This window comes from Juglans microcarpa x Juglans regia, chromosome 1S (genome assembly GCF_004785595.1).
Source record: "Juglans microcarpa x Juglans regia isolate MS1-56 chromosome 1S, Jm3101_v1.0, whole genome shotgun sequence".
In the NCBI taxonomy this organism is placed as follows: Eukaryota; Viridiplantae; Streptophyta; class Magnoliopsida; order Fagales; family Juglandaceae; genus Juglans; species Juglans microcarpa x Juglans regia.
This window is the reverse complement of record NC_054595.1, coordinates 26,087,729-26,106,502: the sequence shown is the minus strand read 5'-3', so window position 1 is coordinate 26,106,502 and position 18,774 is coordinate 26,087,729. Positions and strand designations below refer to the sequence as shown.

General features: G+C 34.1%; 3 protein-coding genes and 1 non-coding gene across 11 annotated transcripts; 1 reads left to right on the top strand and 3 right to left on the bottom strand.

Annotated features, from left to right (window-relative positions):
• LOC121247777 (protein SYS1 homolog) lies at positions 1-3,561 on the bottom strand. Of its 5 annotated transcripts, none has more exons than XM_041146220.1 (4): positions 2,749-3,561; positions 1,492-1,718; positions 1,281-1,345; positions 1-512 (listed from the first exon to the last, which is right to left on the bottom strand). In XM_041146220.1, the coding sequence occupies exons 1-4, from the start codon at positions 2,970-2,972 to the stop codon at positions 501-503; spliced, it is 528 nt and encodes a 175-aa protein (XP_041002154.1). In that variant the 5' UTR covers positions 2,973-3,561; the 3' UTR covers positions 1-500. The 5 variants fall into 5 exon arrangements, 4 of the variants coding, with proteins under 4 accessions (XP_041002154.1, XP_041002155.1, XP_041002153.1 ...); XR_005937286.1 differs by lacking the exon at positions 1-512 and adding an exon at positions 840-1,129 and having other exon boundaries at positions 1,180-1,345; XM_041146219.1 differs by lacking the exon at positions 1-512 and adding an exon at positions 840-1,054.
• Positions 3,562-4,732: 1,171 nt separating this feature from the next.
• On the top strand, positions 4,733-4,806 carry TRNAR-UCG. Its single transcript has one exon. It is a non-coding gene; the product is annotated as a tRNA-Arg (tRNA).
• A 598-nt stretch (positions 4,807-5,404) lies between these two features.
• LOC121247764 (MAR-binding filament-like protein 1-1) lies at positions 5,405-10,232 on the bottom strand. 3 transcript variants are annotated; one of them, XM_041146197.1, is made up of 5 exons: positions 9,854-10,232; positions 9,681-9,749; positions 7,784-7,827; positions 7,454-7,675; positions 5,405-7,320 (listed from the first exon to the last, which is right to left on the bottom strand). In XM_041146197.1, the coding sequence occupies exons 1-5, from the start codon at positions 10,122-10,124 to the stop codon at positions 5,605-5,607; spliced, it is 2,322 nt and encodes a 773-aa protein (XP_041002131.1). In that variant the 5' UTR covers positions 10,125-10,232; the 3' UTR covers positions 5,405-5,604. The 3 variants fall into 3 exon arrangements, with proteins under 3 accessions (XP_041002131.1, XP_041002132.1, XP_041002133.1); XM_041146198.1 differs by having other exon boundaries at positions 9,687-9,749; XM_041146199.1 differs by lacking the exon at positions 9,681-9,749.
• A 1,721-nt stretch (positions 10,233-11,953) lies between these two features.
• LOC121247772 (FCS-Like Zinc finger 8-like) lies at positions 11,954-15,139 on the bottom strand. 2 transcript variants are annotated; one of them, XM_041146213.1, is made up of 3 exons: positions 15,002-15,139; positions 12,625-13,681; positions 11,954-12,520 (listed from the first exon to the last, which is right to left on the bottom strand). In XM_041146213.1, the coding sequence occupies exons 2-3, from the start codon at positions 13,644-13,646 to the stop codon at positions 12,370-12,372; spliced, it is 1,173 nt and encodes a 390-aa protein (XP_041002147.1). In that variant the 5' UTR covers positions 13,647-13,681; positions 15,002-15,139; the 3' UTR covers positions 11,954-12,369. The 2 variants fall into 2 exon arrangements, with proteins under 2 accessions (XP_041002147.1, XP_041002146.1); XM_041146212.1 differs by having other exon boundaries at positions 14,898-15,128.
• Between the last annotated feature and the right edge of the window lie 3,635 nt (positions 15,140-18,774).

Below are 18,774 nucleotides of genomic sequence, written 5' to 3'. Positions count from 1 at the left end.
TAGCTAAAGTATTTCACATATTGGAATCAATATACTCGACTCTACACATGATTATAAAAGTTTGGCCAATTTCACAATGGAACTGGCAACTCATCCAATTGATCATCTTAAAAAATATGAACCAAATAAAAGAACATTACATTAAACCCGAAATGCTATCAGGCGCACAATAAGAATCACATTTCCAACCATTTTTGAAAAAATTGGAAATGCATTACGCCTCCAAAACTTCCTACGAGTATTAACCATTTCCTTGACGCAATGCATACCTAGTCTCTTTTCCCTCGTTCTTGCCCCATCTTCTTAAAACCATCTTATTTTCTTAGGTCATCTCCCATCACATCTAGCAGCGTAGGAAAGAATCCAAAGATGAAGGTACTCGTTTTCCTCATCACATATAAGATCCACTACTTCATAAATTTGGTGTAGGAGATCCTCCTAATTACTTTGAACAAACAGTCATTACAGAAAACTTGTCCTCGCCTATCCAGTTTGTCTAATTAGTCAAACATCTGCATGGAAATAGTCTCAAATAAATTCTGCCAAAACTAAAAGAGCGGGTAAAATAAGTAACTCGTGTAATTTTCAAGGATAGATAAATGGATAATTTGAAGTCAACTCCCATAAATATTAATCTATCTGTTTTCAGAATACACAGAACATGACTACAATAAAACCTGGGTTATATCCCTTCTCCCAAACTACAGTTGAAAGCAATAATAAACTGTTTAGAGGCTTATGAAGAAGTAGAACTATGGCTCATCAAAATCCTACACAAAACACAGATGAATTTTGGTATTCAAAAATGTCTCTACACAAGGATTCAATCGGAAAGTAAAAATAAGAATTTCGCTGTTCTTATTATTAATCCAATGAATACACAAATGTCAACCAACTTCTTGCATGAATGCAAGGGGACTAAAACCAGATCATGCTATCAAACTATAGTGAACCAGGGTACATCAAATGGTGCTGGACAGAAATATAACAGTAAAAACAAACAGTTATGTAAACTGATGGCTCCTTGAGATCATGCATGCAAGCTGGGATCAACCTGTAAGGGAATCAACAAATGACAATTGCTCATAGAAGAGAAGGTTGAAGCAATTAGATAGTCATCACGAGAGAGAGAGAGAGAGAGAGAGAGAGAGAGAGAGAGAGAGAGAGAGAGAGAGAGAGGGGGGGCAGAAACTGAAAGTTGCATTCAATATAACAAGCATACATGTCTACAAACGTCACGTCCTGGATTATGCCTTGGTGATAAAAATTAAGACAGATACCTTCATCATTTTCCAACAGTAAGAGAAACCATTTGAAGAGCAAATGCAAATGGTGATCATTAATGCTTTTACAATTAAAAAGGTAATGGAAAATAAGACAGCATAGCAGCACAACATCCAACATCGGAAGTTGAGTGCCAGAACAACAGGAAAATGCATTAGAGAATGAGAATTTTCTAGACAAGTAATGTACAGAAGAAAACTTCTTAACTTGAACGGTATCGTGTAATGGGAATCTCTCGCAGTTCCTGTCTAATGCACAGATATTCACCTAGCAAAGCCATCACTGCAATTCCGGTACCATTCAGAACCCACCAGGTTATTGAGGAAGGCCAACCTCCATAGACAATGCATATGAAGAGATGCGTGATGTAAACAGTGGCTGAAAAGTCTAAGCACTTTTTTGCCCTCTCAATCAGAGAAGTCATATATGCAGCTCTGCACAAACAAGAAAGGTTTGCTAATCAACAAGATAAAACTACTATTTATCCTCTTATTTAAATAAAAAGATGATAAACATTTGCAACCCACAAGCATGCTTTGCCAAATTCTCTTTAGTATCTATGATAGTCATTTCATAATAAATTTTAGCATGTTTTTTTTTTATCGGTAAACAAAACTTTATTGATCATAAAATAGACAAAGGTCCCAATTATACAGGACATATACAAGAGCATCGCCTATGCATGGTAGTTTAGTGAATTCATGAAAAGTCATGCCATATAATCAATTACAATTGACCAATAGAGTAAAGAATTGAAAAATAGATTTCTAAGCTCATCCGTTAACCACTCTTAATCTTCAAAGCTTCTTTCATTCCTCTCCCTCCAAATACACCACCATAGACAAATTGGAACCATCTTCCATACCATTGCAATCTTAGAGTTGCAGAAACAGCTTCTACACTTAGCATTACCCATAAACAGCAATGTTTGATTCCAATTCTACAATGCTTTTATAACGACCCAAGGAAAACCTGATCTTTCCTAACTAAATTCAGTGTTACAATCTCTCCTACTCAAATCCCTGATATCCTTGCAGGTCATTTGTGTAGTAGCAAGGCTCAAGTCCTCCACTTTTGGTGGGGGAGATTGGCTCTGTACTATTGGCAATGACCCAAGGAAAATCCAAGATACACATATGGCCTCATACTCCAAAATGACTAGTTAAATTTACAATTGGAGCTCCTTGAAATAATTATAAATCCTATGAGATTCTCTGTTTCAATTAATATGAAATCTCATTCACCGCCCATTTTAGATCAGCGTTAAGGCCTCCTTTTTTCAAGTAATGTAAAAAGGATCTCAAGTTGTGTATCGCAAAGTGCATAATTTGTTTTTTGATCGGTAGCAGTTTTTAAAGGAAAGGGCACATTTTAAAAGCAAAAAACCAAGTCAAACCATCACAAATACAACCTGTAAAAGCATACAACACTTTTAAAGACAGAAAAGTGGCATGGAGTTCTTACCCTGCAAGCGAGCTGAACAGAAACGAAGCAATGACACACCACCCAGTTACTGTAGAGGTAGTGACAGTAGCATAATCAAAGAAATACTCGAGGCTCATACGTGGCACACGATTCCCAACAAGCATTGTCAAGAATACTCCAAGAGTGAGATAGTATAAGCATTGAAGACAAACAATTTGGGCAACAATGAGCCAAGGGTCCCATACTACTGAACCATAGAACATGACTACAAGAACCTCTTCTCAGCCACCCGAAACCACAAATGTCCCAAGTCACAACAATTTGCTTCTTCGCAGTATTTAACACCCAATTCTCAAATCCTCAATAGCTATCCTCTTTACCTATAATCCTGAACTCTGAGCAACTGTCCAAAGAAAATTTAATCCTTCAATAACCAAAATCAAAACCCAAATCGATCTGAGTCCAATGTTCTCAATCCTCCTCCTACGTTTACGTTCCTGGTACTCAAGTAATACCCACGGGCCTTAGATTTGGATATATAGTCAGCCCAGATCCAACAAAAAAAAGAAAATCCCCAGTACATGTAAACAGTTGCAGAAGCAAGCCCTAGTTTTTTTCTCAGATTGAAAAGAAATTCAGATTTGCATGAACTTCGATGAGACGAGGGGTGGAAAGTTCAGACAGAAAATCAATTACTTAAACTAAACGGAGGAGAAGGAGAAGAAGAAGCAGTAGTAGTAGTGGATCGAGAGGAGGAAGGTGACCGTTTGAGAACCTTACAAGAGAGTGGAAGAGCAAATAGCATTTTGGAGTCTCTCAGTCTCTCTCAACGCTTTGGACACAGGTTTTTTCTTCCAGCCATTGGATTGTTCTTCAAATTTTAACTAATACGTAACTTTTTTATTTTTAACTAATTATTCAAAACTTAAAATTTACATTGAATTAGTTATCATACTCTCAATAATAATAAAATATTATTATTTATATATTTTTAATTAATTTATATTTTATTTTTATAATTTTTAATAACTTCCAACAATTATATTCATTTTTATTTTCACAATCTAACAATTTATAATATAATAATCTCATATGTATATAGATGATAAAATCTCAAATGAATAAAAATCTCATATCTATAATATAATAATTTCAAAAAATAATTTTAGACTTGTTATAATTTTTTTCATATTTGAAAAGAAGAATAGATTTACTGTAACTTATAGTTTGGATGAAAATAATTTAGCTAATTCAATATAGAGCAAATATGGATGATATTTACTAAATTTAAAGATGAAAAAGTATTTAGTTAATTCAATGCCAATACTCTGACTAAATTCAGGGAGGAAAAAACTAATTTTTTGCAGAGATCATGAGCCTTTCTTTCTCCAAATCTATTTTATTTATGTATATCTAATTAAAACATGAAATATACAAATGAAAGACCAACACAGAGATGATGAACCTAATTAGCGATGAATGAATGATTGATTCAAGGGCGGTATTATCAATTTCATGACATTGAATGGGGTTTAGCAAAGATGCCACCTGAAATTTCATGTTAATTTAGTGACAAACATAATAAGTTTCATATTACTTTCAGCCAATTTTATATGGAGATGTGAATCAATTAATATTGTTTCGATCATTTTTACGTAAGTACAAGTTCTAAATATATAAATTTATACAAGACGAGTAATTCTATATATAATCGTAAAGTGTATAAATGTCACATAATTATTTTAAAAAAGAATAAGATTTATTGTTAAAATATTAATTTTGTTATGTAGCAACTTTTTTAAAATAATTATACAAAGATTGCATTATTTTTTAATAAAAGACTTATACCAGATTTGTATATCATTTATCTTACTGCCATATACTTCTAAATCAGTGATTTGTCGGGTACTCAACTATATATGTGTCTCTGTCAATCTAGTTAAGGCACGTGCAGCTTACTATAGCACACTTAATGGGAAAAGGATATATGATTAGTTAAAAATAAGTATTTTAACAAATGAGAGACCGCATAGCGCAGTGGATTAGCGCGTTTGACTTCGGATCAAAAGGTCGTGGGTTCGACTCCCACTGTGGTCGCACTCTTACAATTTTACTTTTTTTCATTTGAATTACAAACAAGTCCTGGTTTTATACATTACATAAAAATTTAGACTTGGCTTTCAAATCCTTCACACCTTCAGACGCTGTCTTGACTCTTGATGTCAGCCATTTTTCTAATCTTTGGTTGGAAATTCCATACAAAGGATGCCCGCAAAAGTTTAGGGTAAAAAACAGAAAAAAGAAATTTACTTGTCGAGTTCAAAATTAAAGAACTATCCCTCCTGCTAAAGAACAATGTGATTCACTCAGTTGAGTGGCTTAGCATGAAGAACCATCCCCTCCTGATATCAAAGCAATTCAGGAATTGCAGAACAATGACTCCATTTTGTTTTATGTTGATGTTGATAGATTATAGTAGGTCTTACAGGTACATTGAAATCAGCAAAAGAATACATCTGCACATGGCTTTCAACCCAATTGCAGATTCTTTACTATCCCAAGTGTCAGAAATGTACTTCCGGCAACGCTTGAATCAATATTACAATATATATAAACAAAATTTGAAAACATTAGTCCAGAATACTCCACCAGCAAATGAATGTCCAGAACTTGATACTGTACATTCAAAACATACTACAATTGAAAGCATGCTTATATACTCAATTTATATCATCTCTCATCGTCATATTTGTACAGTGGAAAATTTTCCCAAAAAAAAAAATTTACTAGCCTGAGAAGAACAGAGCTCAAGATAAACTCACATCTGAGGATACATGCACATTTAAAGATGGGGGGAGAAAAGGATTACTATGAAGAAGATACTAGTGCACTGCCTTACTGGGAACTGGCCTTTTTCCTCCTACTATTTCTCCTTGGAGTGACAGTGACAGTGCCTTCAGCTTCCCCTTGCTTTGGTTGCTGTTGCTGATTATTTACAAGAGACTTTGAAGAATTTATTTGACTCTTTAGCCGCAATATTTCACCCTTGGCAGATGCCAATCCCTCCTCCAGTTTATTTGCCCGCTTCTCCAAACTTTCTCTTTCCTTGCGAACTCTCATGACAAGGTTATGTGCATCTTCCAAGTTTTCTCGGGCCTCTTTCGATATATTCTTTTGCTCTGCAAGAGACTTGTAAAGCACCTCTTTTCCATCTTCAAGGCTGGAAATTTGAGAATTTGCCTTCTCTAGCTCTCCTGAAAGAATCAAAGATTTTCGGTTCATCTCATCAAGTGATTTGGTAGCCTCCTCCAGGAATTTTTCGAGAGATTTCCGGGCCTCTTTTTCCTTCAAGATTCGTTTCTCCCAAGCTTGAACTGCTTTGTTTAAGGAAGAAACTGCCTTTTTTTCTTCTATTAAATCACTGGCTGCAGTTTCTGCTTTTTTATACAAATCAACCAGTTCCTTCTGTAGGCTATCACGATTTTCTACCATGCCTGCCAGCTCATGGGACGCAATTTGCAGCTCCTCCTCCTTTTTCGTCAGACATTCCTTCACAGCTGCAAGCTCACCGGCCAGCATTTCATTACTTAGTTTTGCCTCATCAAGGCTCCTCTGATTTGACTCTCTAACTTCAACAAACCGTGTCTGAACCCTGGAGATCTCACCTTCGAGCTCTGTGCACAACTCTCTGGCCTGCTGCAGTTGATTTGTCAGATCAGACACCTCATCTGTTGATTTTCCAAGACTTTCCTTAGTGCTCTGGAGTTCATGTTTCAGATGTTTTACCTTTCTCAATTCTATATCCAACATTTTTCTTAAGTTATCCCTTTCTTGGGTCAAATCAGAAATTATTGCTTGGTTTCCACTCACTTCATTGACAGCATGCTCAAGTTTTTGCTTTAGCTGCTGAAGTTCCTCTTCTTTTTCTCCCAAAAGCTTAGCATTCAAAGCCGCCTTCTTCTCAGAAGATAACCTTAGATCATCGTATTCCTCCTGAATCACATCCAACTTCCTCTTAGACTCGTCTCTATCAAAAGTTAAAGAACTTGCTCTTGAATTTAATTCATCCACTGTAGAATTTGTTGATTCTAATTCCTTCCGAGTTTTCAGGTATTCAAGTTCCAATTTCTGGATTTGAGAATGTGCTCTCGCTAGGTCATCCTTAGTTTGCTTGTAGATAAAATTCAAGTTGTTCAACTCTAGTTCCTTTTCAGCAAGAGAAGAGCTAAGACTCCGAACATTCTCTTCTTTATCCTTGAGCTCTAAACTGAGTAAATTGCTCCTTTCTTGTAAGACTGTAATTGAATAAAGTCTTTCCTTCAAATTCTCTTCAAGTGCCTTTTTATCATCCCTAGCCATTGAAATGCTGGTTTCAAGACTCTGAATTTGAAATTTAAGCTCCTCAATCAATATTTTCTCTCTTTTCAGCTCCTGTCCCAACCCTGTAATCGTACTGTTTGCTGAATTTAGTTGGCTCAATAAGGACTGCTGCTCCTCCTTCACCTTTCTGAGTTGCTTGGTCCTTTCTTCTTGTTCATTTAGTAGCTTTGATTCAAAGTTTTTCTCTGATGAAACAATGGCAGCTTCCTTTTCTTTCAGTTGGGATTTCATCTGTGCAAGTCAACCAGTTTGTCTATAGGTCACCAAAAATATAGTCCAATAAACTAATAGTATGTAAAGCTCAAAAAACAAGTAAAAAACTATCAGAATTCTTCCTTGATTCTGAATGTAGTTAGTGGCTTACAGATTCTATTTCTGCATTTTGAGCTGTCTTTTCTCTCTGAGCCAATGCATAGAGAGCACCAAGCACGCCAGAACTAAATATTCCAAGTCCATTCAAGAGAGACAGGACATTATTTGGGGGAACATCTCTTTGAAGTGGATTTGGTGGAGCATCTCTTTGAAGTGGGTTTAGTGCAGCAGCACTTTGAAGTGGATTTGGTGGAGCATCTATTTGAAGTGCTTGCTGTACAAAAAAGCTACTTATTAAGAACATTTTGAGTTAAAGTCACAAACATACAAACAGCAAATTTTTTCAAATATGGACTCATTTGTGTCTAGCAGAGATTCACACCTTTTCTTCTTGGTTCTCCTCTTGTTTCTTTAGCCCACTTTCATCTGAAAGAAAACCAATAAATGCTTAAAAAAGCATCAACCAAGATTTAGTACAAACGCTAACAACCATTAGTAGGAACAGAGATCAGTTCATTGTAGAAAAATGACCTAAAGGGTGAAGCACATAATCAGAGTTTTCGGGATAGATATGCACAATAATGACGTATCTGGACTGTGAGTCTGAATAGGCAAAAGCAAATTTCTGTGGTTGTCATATTCATACCCGGCATCACTACACCATATGGTGCTAGGAACATCCTAAACAAAGAAGGCCTGAAAACCCCTAAATACTGAATAACATTGAATCAATTAGCCATAACTACACAAATAATTACTGTCAAAATTTGCTGGCAATTAGCCGTACAAACCAATTTCACACCTTATTAAGGTAGTACGACTGTTAGAAAAATACGAAATACACATTTTTGGGGCATGAAGGATTGGTTAGTTACTTATTTCTACCTTCTTGTACATACAACTTGGTCCAGGATATATGAGTATGACCTATACTTCTATAAACAACAACAAAAAAAAAAAATTATCAACACAGGAACTTTTTTTATAAGAAATGTTATCAAATGCCTGCTGATCAGTAACATGCATTGCTACATATCTATGATTAGACCTCGAATAATTTGTTTCTGGAAATTGCTACTTCCTAGATGATCCATCATCCAATATATTGCTAATGTGATGCTAGGGAAGTATGTCAGGATCTTGTCAAATCATCAGTTAAGTAAGAGGAGTGTAACTGTTGTACAAGTTGGAAAGACAAGAAGCAAAAAACAAAATATATACTTCTAATTGCAAGGCTTAAGGAGAAAATTTTAAAATCCAGACAAGGGGGCAGTCAACTTTGCTTACAATGACATATTAAGAAGCAAACAAAAATGCAAAGTTCCTTGCCAAAACATTGTCTCCCAAATGGAAGAAATTATAGAAACACTAACTTTTCTGTTCAATTTTCATTTTAAGCCTTGGCATCACCGTCCTGCTCAATAACTCGTTAAGTTTCATGACTTCCCATGATATTTTTTGGTAATATTGTATTCAAGAACTGGAAGGCTTTCTAGAATTGGGTTATGGGGACTTTGTAAAATTACATGGTACGAGGTATGCTTTATCTTTGCATGTACCAAGGTTTATAACGAGGGACAACCACCAAGTGCTATACGGATGCACACATTATGTGCATTTATAAACAGAACGCAAAATGCAAGGCCGACATGAAAACTTGGTCTCTTATATTGCTGCGTTTGGTTTCCAAACTCAACTGAGTTCAACTGAGTTCAGTCTAACTTTAAACTAAATCTAACATCCCAACACTCAACTCTCAAATTACTAAACTCATCCCAACTCAAAACTTTCTTACACTTGAAACTCACAACCTTTTTAACTTAAAACATCTTTATACGTGGGGCCTACAACCTTTTTCAATTTTCCATAAAAAGTATTAAACTTATCTTAACATCCAAACGCACTCTAAACTCAGCTTAGATGGGCCCACATAACTCTATCCATTACTTAACACACTACTATTTATAAATAACTCAATTCAACATCCAAATGCAATTTTTACGCCCTTACATAACATCATTCCCTTTCAACAAAAAAGAGTCACACTATCCCATAATTTTCAAGCAGGCAGGTAAGATATTGACGATATTGTACAGATAAATATAATATAGCCACGAATTTGTGATTTCGAGGGTAAAACTATTGTTGATTTATTGGTGCATTGAAAAGAACAGATTGGTAGACATCTTAGTCGTGAAATTTGGAAGGGAGTTTTGTGTGTCATCGGATGTATTTAGAGAAAGAGGAACACGGGAGATTTTGAGGGGTTTGCGAATTACCCTTACTCAGATTGAAGTCTCTGTTTTCAGCTTTCTCTCTGATTTGACGTCGGCCACGAGCTGCTTTTCCTAACCAAGTTCGAGGACCAAAGAAAGAAAGCAAGAGAAGATGCAGGAAATGAAGAACCAACATTTAAATCTCTGAAAGTCAAAAGAGTCGATTTCCAACTTACTTGCTCCCACACGTTCAAGAGCTCTGGCCGTGAGTTGCAACAAAGGAAGAATTGAAATACCCACAAACAGAATGGCCCTTCTCTTGCAGTGGACGCCGTCTTTTGGATCCTCACGTTGCAGAGAAGCCATTGGAGCAACATTCTTTCTCTTGGTCCCTGCATTTCTTGAGCAAGAATAGAGGAAAGTGGATTGAGAAGAAGAAGAAGGTAAGCGAGATTGGCAGAGAGGAGGAGGGTGTAAATAGCAGGGGCTCCCTGTCATGAAGCCCATCGTTTTTGCCTTTTATCTGAAATCTCAGTGCACAGAGAGAGAGAGAGAGAGAGGCAATTAAGCTTTGTTTTTGCCTTCCTTATCTTTCTGGTCATTGTTTTTTTCAGTTTCAGTAGTTACCATGGCCAGTTGCGAACTAACCTGTACCTCCATTTTGATTCAATTACGAAAAGGACCCGCTCTCGTTGGGGCATTGACGGCAGGTTTTGAACCTTCATAGGCATCATTATGGCAGTTTCGTAATATCCGACTAAGCTGCCGTTTGAAGTTAGAGATGAATTGAGATTAGTTAAAATAATTTATGAATAAAAAAATAAAATTATTAATATTATTATTATTTTAAAATTTAAAAGAATTAAATTTTTTATTATATTTTATGTGAGAATTTTAAAAAAATATAATAATAAGATGAAATAAGTTGAATTGAGATGAAGTGATTTTGTATTTATTTTTTGCAATAGGGACACGTAAGCTGGTGGATCATGCACTTTTTCCCTCGCCGCTCCACCAATAAAAACATGCCAGGTAAGGAAAATGAACTTTTATCTTTAACCTGCGTATGCTAAGTTGCCACGTCATACTATTGTAATCTTCGTTGTAATGAATAGAACAGTAAGCACTACCACCGCTGTCCGCAGTCCGCACTATTTAAAATCCCTTGCTATTTAATCGATCTTTATATATTTTGTTAAGGTAAGTGTGGAGATAATATCGTTAATTAGATCGAAAGTGTATACTCTATGTCGACTTAAAAAAAAATGTTATTTATAGTTTTAAACTGTGAAAATTCTGTACATTTCTTTTTAACAAAATGGATAAATCTGGCTTATTTAAAAAAATTATTTTTTAATGGTAGAATTTTTTTTTTTTTTTCAAAAAGAGTATACAAGATTTGCACGCCATATAATTGTATTTAACATTACTCATAAAAAAAAATCTCAATGCCTTTTTAATCTTCTCCGGCCTTTAAAGGCTAATTACTAAGCCTTAGGCTGCATTTGGATGTTGAGCTAAACTCAACTAAGTTGAATCCTTTATAAATAGTAACGAGTTGAGTAATAGCGGAAGTTATTTGGGACTTATTTAAACTGAATTTAAAGTGTGTTTATATATTAAGATGAGTTTAATAATTTTTATAGAAAATTGAAAAAGATTGTGAGTCCCACGTATAAATATGTTTTAAGTTAAAAATTATTGTGGATCCCACGTGTAAAAAAATTTTGAATTGAGATGAGTTTAGTAATTTGAGAGTTGGGTGTTTGGATGTTAGATTTAACTTAAAATTAGACTGAACTAAACTGAGCTGAGCTGAGTTTGAAAACCAAACACATCCCTAGGGTACTGTATTTGGAAGGGAAAGAGACTGCTTGTAGAAGTTTGAATCTCGGTTACGCCTGTTGTGGATCAAATTACAAGCTTGTTGCATACTTCGGCTAAGTTTCTTGGAGATTTATGGTGAGTTTCTTACCATTAGAAAAAAGAGCTGAAATTGCTTGAGCTCCTTTGGAAACTGCAATATGCCTCTTTGGAAGGCTTGTCTTATAACATAGAAAGAATCTCTCCATAATTTTGCTATCGGCTATAGCAAAAGATCCTGCATTCAGGTTGTTGTAAGTGTTCTCAAGGGATTGTAACGGGCCATGAAATTCTCGGTCAGCTAACAGTCATTCCATTATAATGCAGGCAGCCACATATAAATATATGAAACCTTACTTTGGATTATTTGCAGGGTAAAGAGACGAGAACAGACATTGTTTTGTTTCCAATGTTTTTCAAGTGCCAAAGATCAAGTGAGAGAGATGGGGATGGAAAAAGTGACACAAAAAAAGTGCCATTGGTAATTTAGATGCCGCATGCATTCATTCATGAGTTCACTAGGTTCAAAAGCTACCCCATTAACTCTCTCACCAAGGGCAAACCCAACAAAACCAATATATATGAAAACAGATGGGCGAGGGCTTTTGGCCACTTCCAACCCATCTAATCAAAATTATAAGACAAGCAACAAGCTTAATACTATATCCCTGCCTCCTTTATAGAATGAAAAAGCTCTTTCCTATGACTGCCACCACTTGCCTATACCATGAAAGTAGTAAGCAATTAGAAAATGACATAATGCATTTCTTGATCATCCATGGCTGCAAACAGATTCACATAGACAGCTCTTATGAGTAGATGATCAAGGTGCACCTATGCAACAACTTCAATCGTAGACATGGGAGCCTGAGAGAGCAACTATGGCCCATTATGTAGCAAAGGGCATACCCATTAGGAAGAGATCTTCATGGCAGCTTGATCCAGGAGAGCTTTCAGCAGAGTTATTGTAAGTTTCCTCCAACTCCTCAGCAAAAATAACCTCAGCACGACACTCAAAACTGCAAAATGCTTTCTCACCCCTGCAAGAAATCAAAGGAAACCCCAAGGTCAAAGGAAACCTACGACTTAAAATCTGGCATGGAGTGAACTAGAAAAAAGAAAGAGAGTTAGGGACAAACCAAACCTGTATATATAAATGTCTTCCCCCTCTTCCAGTCTTTTCTTGCATAAGTAACAGAAGCTAAAAGTCTCTTCAGAGTGAAATGGTATTAATCTCTCCAAGGTTTCAGCCTCTTGTAATGATTTACTCCCCGATCCATCCTTCTTACCAAAATCAGCCAACTCATTAATGTGACAATCCAAAATATAGTCACCAAAAATATGAGTTGTTTTAGGATTTGGACCGTGAGAAATTATACAGGTATAATCCTCAGAAAGCTCTATCTCTCTTGCTGAAAAGGAACTCAGAATTCCATGACTGGTTCCAATAGGAATTGGAAATGAACTTGGTTTGTTATCCAAAGAATTCGCTATCTGTGAGCCTCGGTTAAGTATCAGAGGTGAACTCACTATGCTAGTTTTATTTTCCGAACAAAAGTTCATAAAACTCAAACTGTGATTTTGGGTTAAGCCATGATGTAAGGATGAAGAACTGGTGGGATCCAACAAGCAAGATGCAACAGTGTTAGTCGGGCCAGATTCTGAAGGGATGCCTTCATTGTCAAATGCAACATTTGTGCCACCTAATTGGGGATTGAGAGTCTTGGTTTCCAAAAGTGACGAAAAGATGTAGTTTTTAGGCAAAGAGTTGGATTTTACGGAAGAATAAAGTGATCCATGGTTTGGTTTTGTCTTCATCTGTGGTCTGAAGATTACATTCTTCCTCGGTGAATCAAGTACATCCGGAGAAGGTTTGGTTTCATTCACAAGTGAATTTATGATGCCAAGGCCTACTTTACTGCAATCCCACTTCTTTTTATGCCTGCATTGGGATTGTGTTCCTGGGGACTTATGACCAAAGGGGCTATTAAGCTTTGGAAAAACTTTCAAATCCAAAGGAGATGTAGGGCTCCTAATGGAGTCAGACTCTGATAAACAGTTAGTACCAAACCCTACAATGAAACCAGGGATGCTGAAAAGTGACCTGCTAATATGTCCCGGGCCCAATGTATCAGATTGCAAAGACTCTGGAGTAGAATCAGCCATCAGATTTCTGCAGACAGACCCTCCTCCAGCATTATCTAAAAACCATGGTCAAGTTAAATTGGCAGAAATAATCCCTTATTGCATCAATTCAAAATGCTATAATGAGCAAAACTGTAAACAACGACTAAACTGTAAGTGATTTGCAAGCAGCCATGAACTGGTTAAGGCAAGGTGTGATAGACACTGTTTGTTGATTTAACTACCCAAATGGAAATTCTCAATTGTAAATATCTGAGGTAGAAATGGCAATGGAGCTTCCCCCTATTGATTATCAAAACAAAAGGAATGAATGTGCTCATATAATTCTCAAGTCCCAAAAAAGCCTCAATATGATTAGAGCCATTGGTTGAGCTTGGAAAATAACCTGACGAATTCTTAAATAAATCTAAACAAAACTACCAATCACAAGAAGCTTCCTTGAAAACCCGATTGTAGGCTCTACAACTGGATAACTTGTGCATAATACGGAAAATCTTAGAATTGCCACTGCAAATTAAAAAGTTCAGAAGCCGGAATCCAAAGAGAGCAGGATAAAAGAAAACAAAGGGAATGAGTACCTTAGACCCATAAGTAAAACAAAGTCCGATAAAAACCATTTCACTCTTCAAACAATGAGCGTGCAACAAAGTAACAAACGGCAAGGAAAGAAAACGATTAATCATAAATCTGGATACCCAGCCTTGAAGTTTCTGTAAAACATTTAGAAATGAGAGCAAATGGAGCTAGCATGGATTGATGATCAACATAAAAAAAGATTGCCCAGATTTCCAAAAGGCTCTGAAATCACGGATTGTTTACTGCATTAAGCTTAATGCAGTGAATCCTTAATGGGAAGATTATCCAATATCTTATTTGAGAATACGAAGACCAGATAAATCTTGTACGCATGAAGGCATCCATGACTTGATTTTCCAAAAGAAGTGAAGAGAAATCATCTAGACGTGCCGGGGGATATAAAGAAATCAAGAGGAAGAAGATCTTTGTTCAGGAACAGAGACATGATAACTAGTGAATCGATCAAATGCATGAAAAAGGTACCAAAAATTACTGAAAAAGGAATGATTTTGCACAAAAAAAGCTCCGTGCATGCATCAAGATGAACTTCAGAAGCATATATGTGAACACTAATAACGATTGAAAGTGTTTAATTCGAGACCCAATTTTGATGGCCAAAAAATCCAAGAATGCATCAAAGAGATCAGCAGTAAGATCTACAAACCCAGATAAAACGAAGAACCAACGAAAACCCACCTGGTTTTCACCTCTGAAAACATAATGAATGAGGTTGTAAGCAGAAACCAGGAGAGAAATCCAAATGCAGAAAAGTTTAGATATTGACAAAATGCATAACTTGCTTGGCACACCTCTCCATTTATTTTCCCTTTTTTAAATTATTATTATCGTTTTTGCTTCTCTTGCATGCATCAAAATCAGAGAAACAGTGAGTCACTGAGACTTCTGATATACACCTCTCCCTCCCTCCCTCTCTCTCTCAAACTCGTGATTAAAACGTATATAGTGCAACGTATGGTATAAAACTACGTATATTCATCGTATTGGTGTTAAACTAGAGGCAGAATTAAAGTGCGTACATTCACACATAAAAAATGGTACACTGTAAATCTGTGACCAGTTTCCCAACTTGTCAGTTGCCAGTAAAGTGACCTGAATCATGATCAAAGAGAAAGGCTTTTTAAATACCGATTTAATAGTTCCTCGGTTTTATAGTTAATAATTATAAAAACTCTACTCTTTGGATTTCACGGAATATTGTAGCAACGACTCCAATTTCATATCTTCGTAAAAACACAATTCCTTCGGTCCATGTCGTCTTCAAACTTTAAATAAAAACAAAAGGTCACGTCCGACTGATTAATGACAACCCATATGCAGTTTGGTTTCCATACTTAAATTAGTCGAATTCAAGTGTTCAAAGTTTATCTAATAGTAAATAGATAATGAATAAATGGATAAATCTTCGCAATCTCTTCACATTCCATATTCTATATTTTTTTTTAATTTTTAATTTTTTTTCTTTTATTAAATATTTATTATATAAATAATAAATAGAAAATTTAAAATAATTTAAAAAGAATAAACTCAAAAAAATTTAAAAAAAATATTAAAAATTTAAAAATTTAAAAAAAATGTGGAGTGTGTGGAGTGTGATGGAGGTTATGTAGCAAAACTCATGAAAAATTATATTCTCACCTCATGTGTAAAATGCATTTAATAAAATAATTATATGACATAATTTGATTTGAAAAATAAAATTTAAAATCTCTTATAAATCAAATCTTATCATTTAAATCATGTAAATATGCTTTACATACTGACTTAATAATGAGTAAGAGTAATGCTACGTACAGTCTCCATTTAGATACTGTAATACAAGTTTAAGTAATTTTATCTTTAAATTTTTTTAAAATTATAAAAATATATATCTTAAAATGATATTTTTTCTTATTTAATAAAGAGTCTGTATATACAATCCTCACTTAAAGACTGTAAATGAAATTTCTCCTTGATAATAGACATACACAACTTGATTCATCTGTTCGATAAGAAACACGTATAATACTATAATTTACATTTAATGGCAAAACACGTATTCATCATCTGACAAATTTAATTTCCAACAAAAATCTATACTCTTGATTACGCCCAACTAGTTCAAATACTTTTCCTTTGCTCAATCAAAATAATTAATTTAAAAAAAAAATTTGATTTTTTTAATTTAATTTAATTGATAAGAGAAGGTATTAAGGGCGTGATTAACCATCAACTCCATGATTTGTTGGTGGGTCCCACAAAACATTACCAAAGCTGGCGTAATGATTCCTTGAGCTTCCCCTCCATTTCTTTTTCTTTTTCTTTATTTATTCCTCACAAATTCACAGTTCTCTCTTTTGTCGTTTCGGGTGAGTCAGCTTTTTCGGATTATTATCAATGGATACAGCGGAAACATTTTCCGCTCGGTATAATCGACGGCCAATAAAAGAAGATTCCCTGACGCAGTTCTGGCTCCAACGGTTGAGAATAAAGCTCTTGATGTCGTTCGTTCGTGGGCACTCATCACGTGACTGGTACGTGCGGAAATGGCTTTTGTTTTGGATCGAGGAACGGAGTTGGAAGGGATTTATTATCCATCCGCTACTCTTTACTCTTATATTTCATATATATAATTTTTTTATAAAATTTGTGTATATTCATTGTCTTAATTTTTATTATTTTTTTATTATTTTATAATATTATATTAGATAATAAATTTATAAATAAAATATAATAAATTATTTCAAATTATCTAATTATAATATATCATAAAATGATTAGAAGATGATAAAAATTAAGATGATAAATAATATTATTTATTTTATAAAATATAGGATATAAAATTGTGAATAATAATAGATAAGAATAATTTTTGAAATAGGAAATAGGAATTCAGCTGGTATATAGGGTATACGCGAGTCTTTTATTACTCACAGAGAGAAAGGACTGCGACATTTATTTTCGGATTTGGTTGGACTGAAATTTTTGGTGACTTCTGGTTAGGATACATTAAAGGAAAATTGAATAGCTCTGATTCTTGAAGAACCTATTTTTTTTTTCATTTATTTTTTTTTGTTAAAAAATGGCATATTTGCTGTATTTTCATAATTTATTATTAATAATTATGAGCTCAAAATATTTAAGCTGTATTTGAATGTTAATATGAATTTAGTTTAATTAAGTTGTGAATAATAATATTTTGTGAGTCTTATTAAGATGGGTTCAACTTTTTAAGGTCGAGATGAATTTAATTTTGTAGGTTTAAGTGTAAGAAATAAATTGATATGAGTTTAAATTTTTTATGTAAAATTAAAAAATTGATTTGAGATGAATTCAGCTTTGTGTTCAACAACCATGACATAGCTTAATGGTTCTAATAAATAAGTGTAGTTTGGATCAACCTTTTATGTATGAGGAATGCTATCCAGTTGCTTACACCGCACATCACTGGTGTTTTAATATATATATTTTTTATTTATGCTAAACTAATTGAGTTCTTCTACTCATCATCTTTACACCACATATTAGCTAAGGAAAATAAAATAAAAATATAAAAAGTAAAAATAGATGTGTAGTGTAAAAATAATGAGTATAATTATTCTTTATATAATAGAATATTTTTTTGTCTTTCAAATCGATTTACTAGTAATTAAACTGGCGTGTCTCTTTATAGTAACAAAAGAAAAGATACATACTGCTAATATGTTACAGTGAGATCGTAAATGGGTATGACTATGCTCTGCTTTTAGTATTTCTATTGTTATCTTCTTATAATGAAACCCACTTAACAATGCATCGCTGCTTAAAATACAGCAGATAAAGCAAGAAAGTGGGGGTGGGGGAAAAAATAAAAGTAATCATTGAGTAGAACTAATCCCTCAATGTATATCCTTTACTCTTAATCAAATCCTTAATTTATAAGCTTAATTAAACGCTCACTTTTTTGCTTATTGGGAATTTAGAGATGAATCCTCTGCACTTTTACTGCAGTGTGTTGAAATAAAAATTAAAAATTGAATATAATATTATTAAAATATTATTTTTTAATATTATTATTGTTTTGAGATTTGAAAAAATTAAATTATTTATTGTATTTTATGTGAGAAATTGAAAAAATTGTAATGATTATATAAGATGAGATAAAATGAAATAAAATGAAATGAAATATTTTTTATATCCAAATCTAGCCTTAATATTGTATTTAACCCTATGGCAGGTGGCACAAATTATGGCATCAAAATAGCCCTTGGTGTTTTCATAGATCGAGTCCAACATCACAATGAAAAGAAGGAAAAATATTACTTATTATTATTTGAGTAATTCTACATACAATCATGAAGTACATAAATATCGTATAATCGTTTTAAAAAATAGTAGGATCTACTATTAAAAAATTAATTTTTTTATGTGAGTCATATTTTATTCAATTTTTTCAAAATAATTATACGACAGTTACACAATTTACGATTATAAATATTTTTTATCTTATTATTTTATTATTTCTTAACGCGTCGTTAGGTAATTGAAAAATAAATGAAATATAACAAATAAAATTTAATCATTATTTGATACCACG

Coding starts and splice junctions, on each gene's coding strand:
- LOC121247777 (XM_041146219.1), bottom strand. CDS start 2,972: ATGTTCTATGGTTCAGTAGTATGGGACCCTTGGCTCATTGTTGCCCAA. Junction 1,719..2,748: donor CTGTTCAGCTCGCTTGCAGG/GTAAGAACTCCA, acceptor TTGTTTGTGCAG/AGCTGCATATATGACTTCTC. Junction 1,346..1,491: donor CATTACACGATACCGTTCAA/GTTAAGAAGTTT, acceptor TAATTGTAAAAG/CATTAATGATCACCATTTGC.
- LOC121247764 (XM_041146197.1), bottom strand. CDS start 10,124: ATGGGCTTCATGACAGGGAGCCCCTGCTATTTACACCCTCCTCCTCTC. Junction 9,750..9,853: donor TCTTGAACGTGTGGGAGCAA/GTAAGTTGGAAA, acceptor GAACTTGGTTAG/GAAAAGCAGCTCGTGGCCGA. Junction 7,828..9,680: donor AGACTTCAATCTGAGTAAGG/GTAATTCGCAAA, acceptor GTTTTCTTTCAG/ATGAAAGTGGGCTAAAGAAA.
- LOC121247772 (XM_041146213.1), bottom strand. CDS start 13,646: ATGGCTGATTCTACTCCAGAGTCTTTGCAATCTGATACATTGGGCCCG. Junction 12,521..12,624: donor GAAGACATTTATATATACAG/GTTTGGTTTGTC, acceptor GATTTCTTGCAG/GGGTGAGAAAGCATTTTGCA.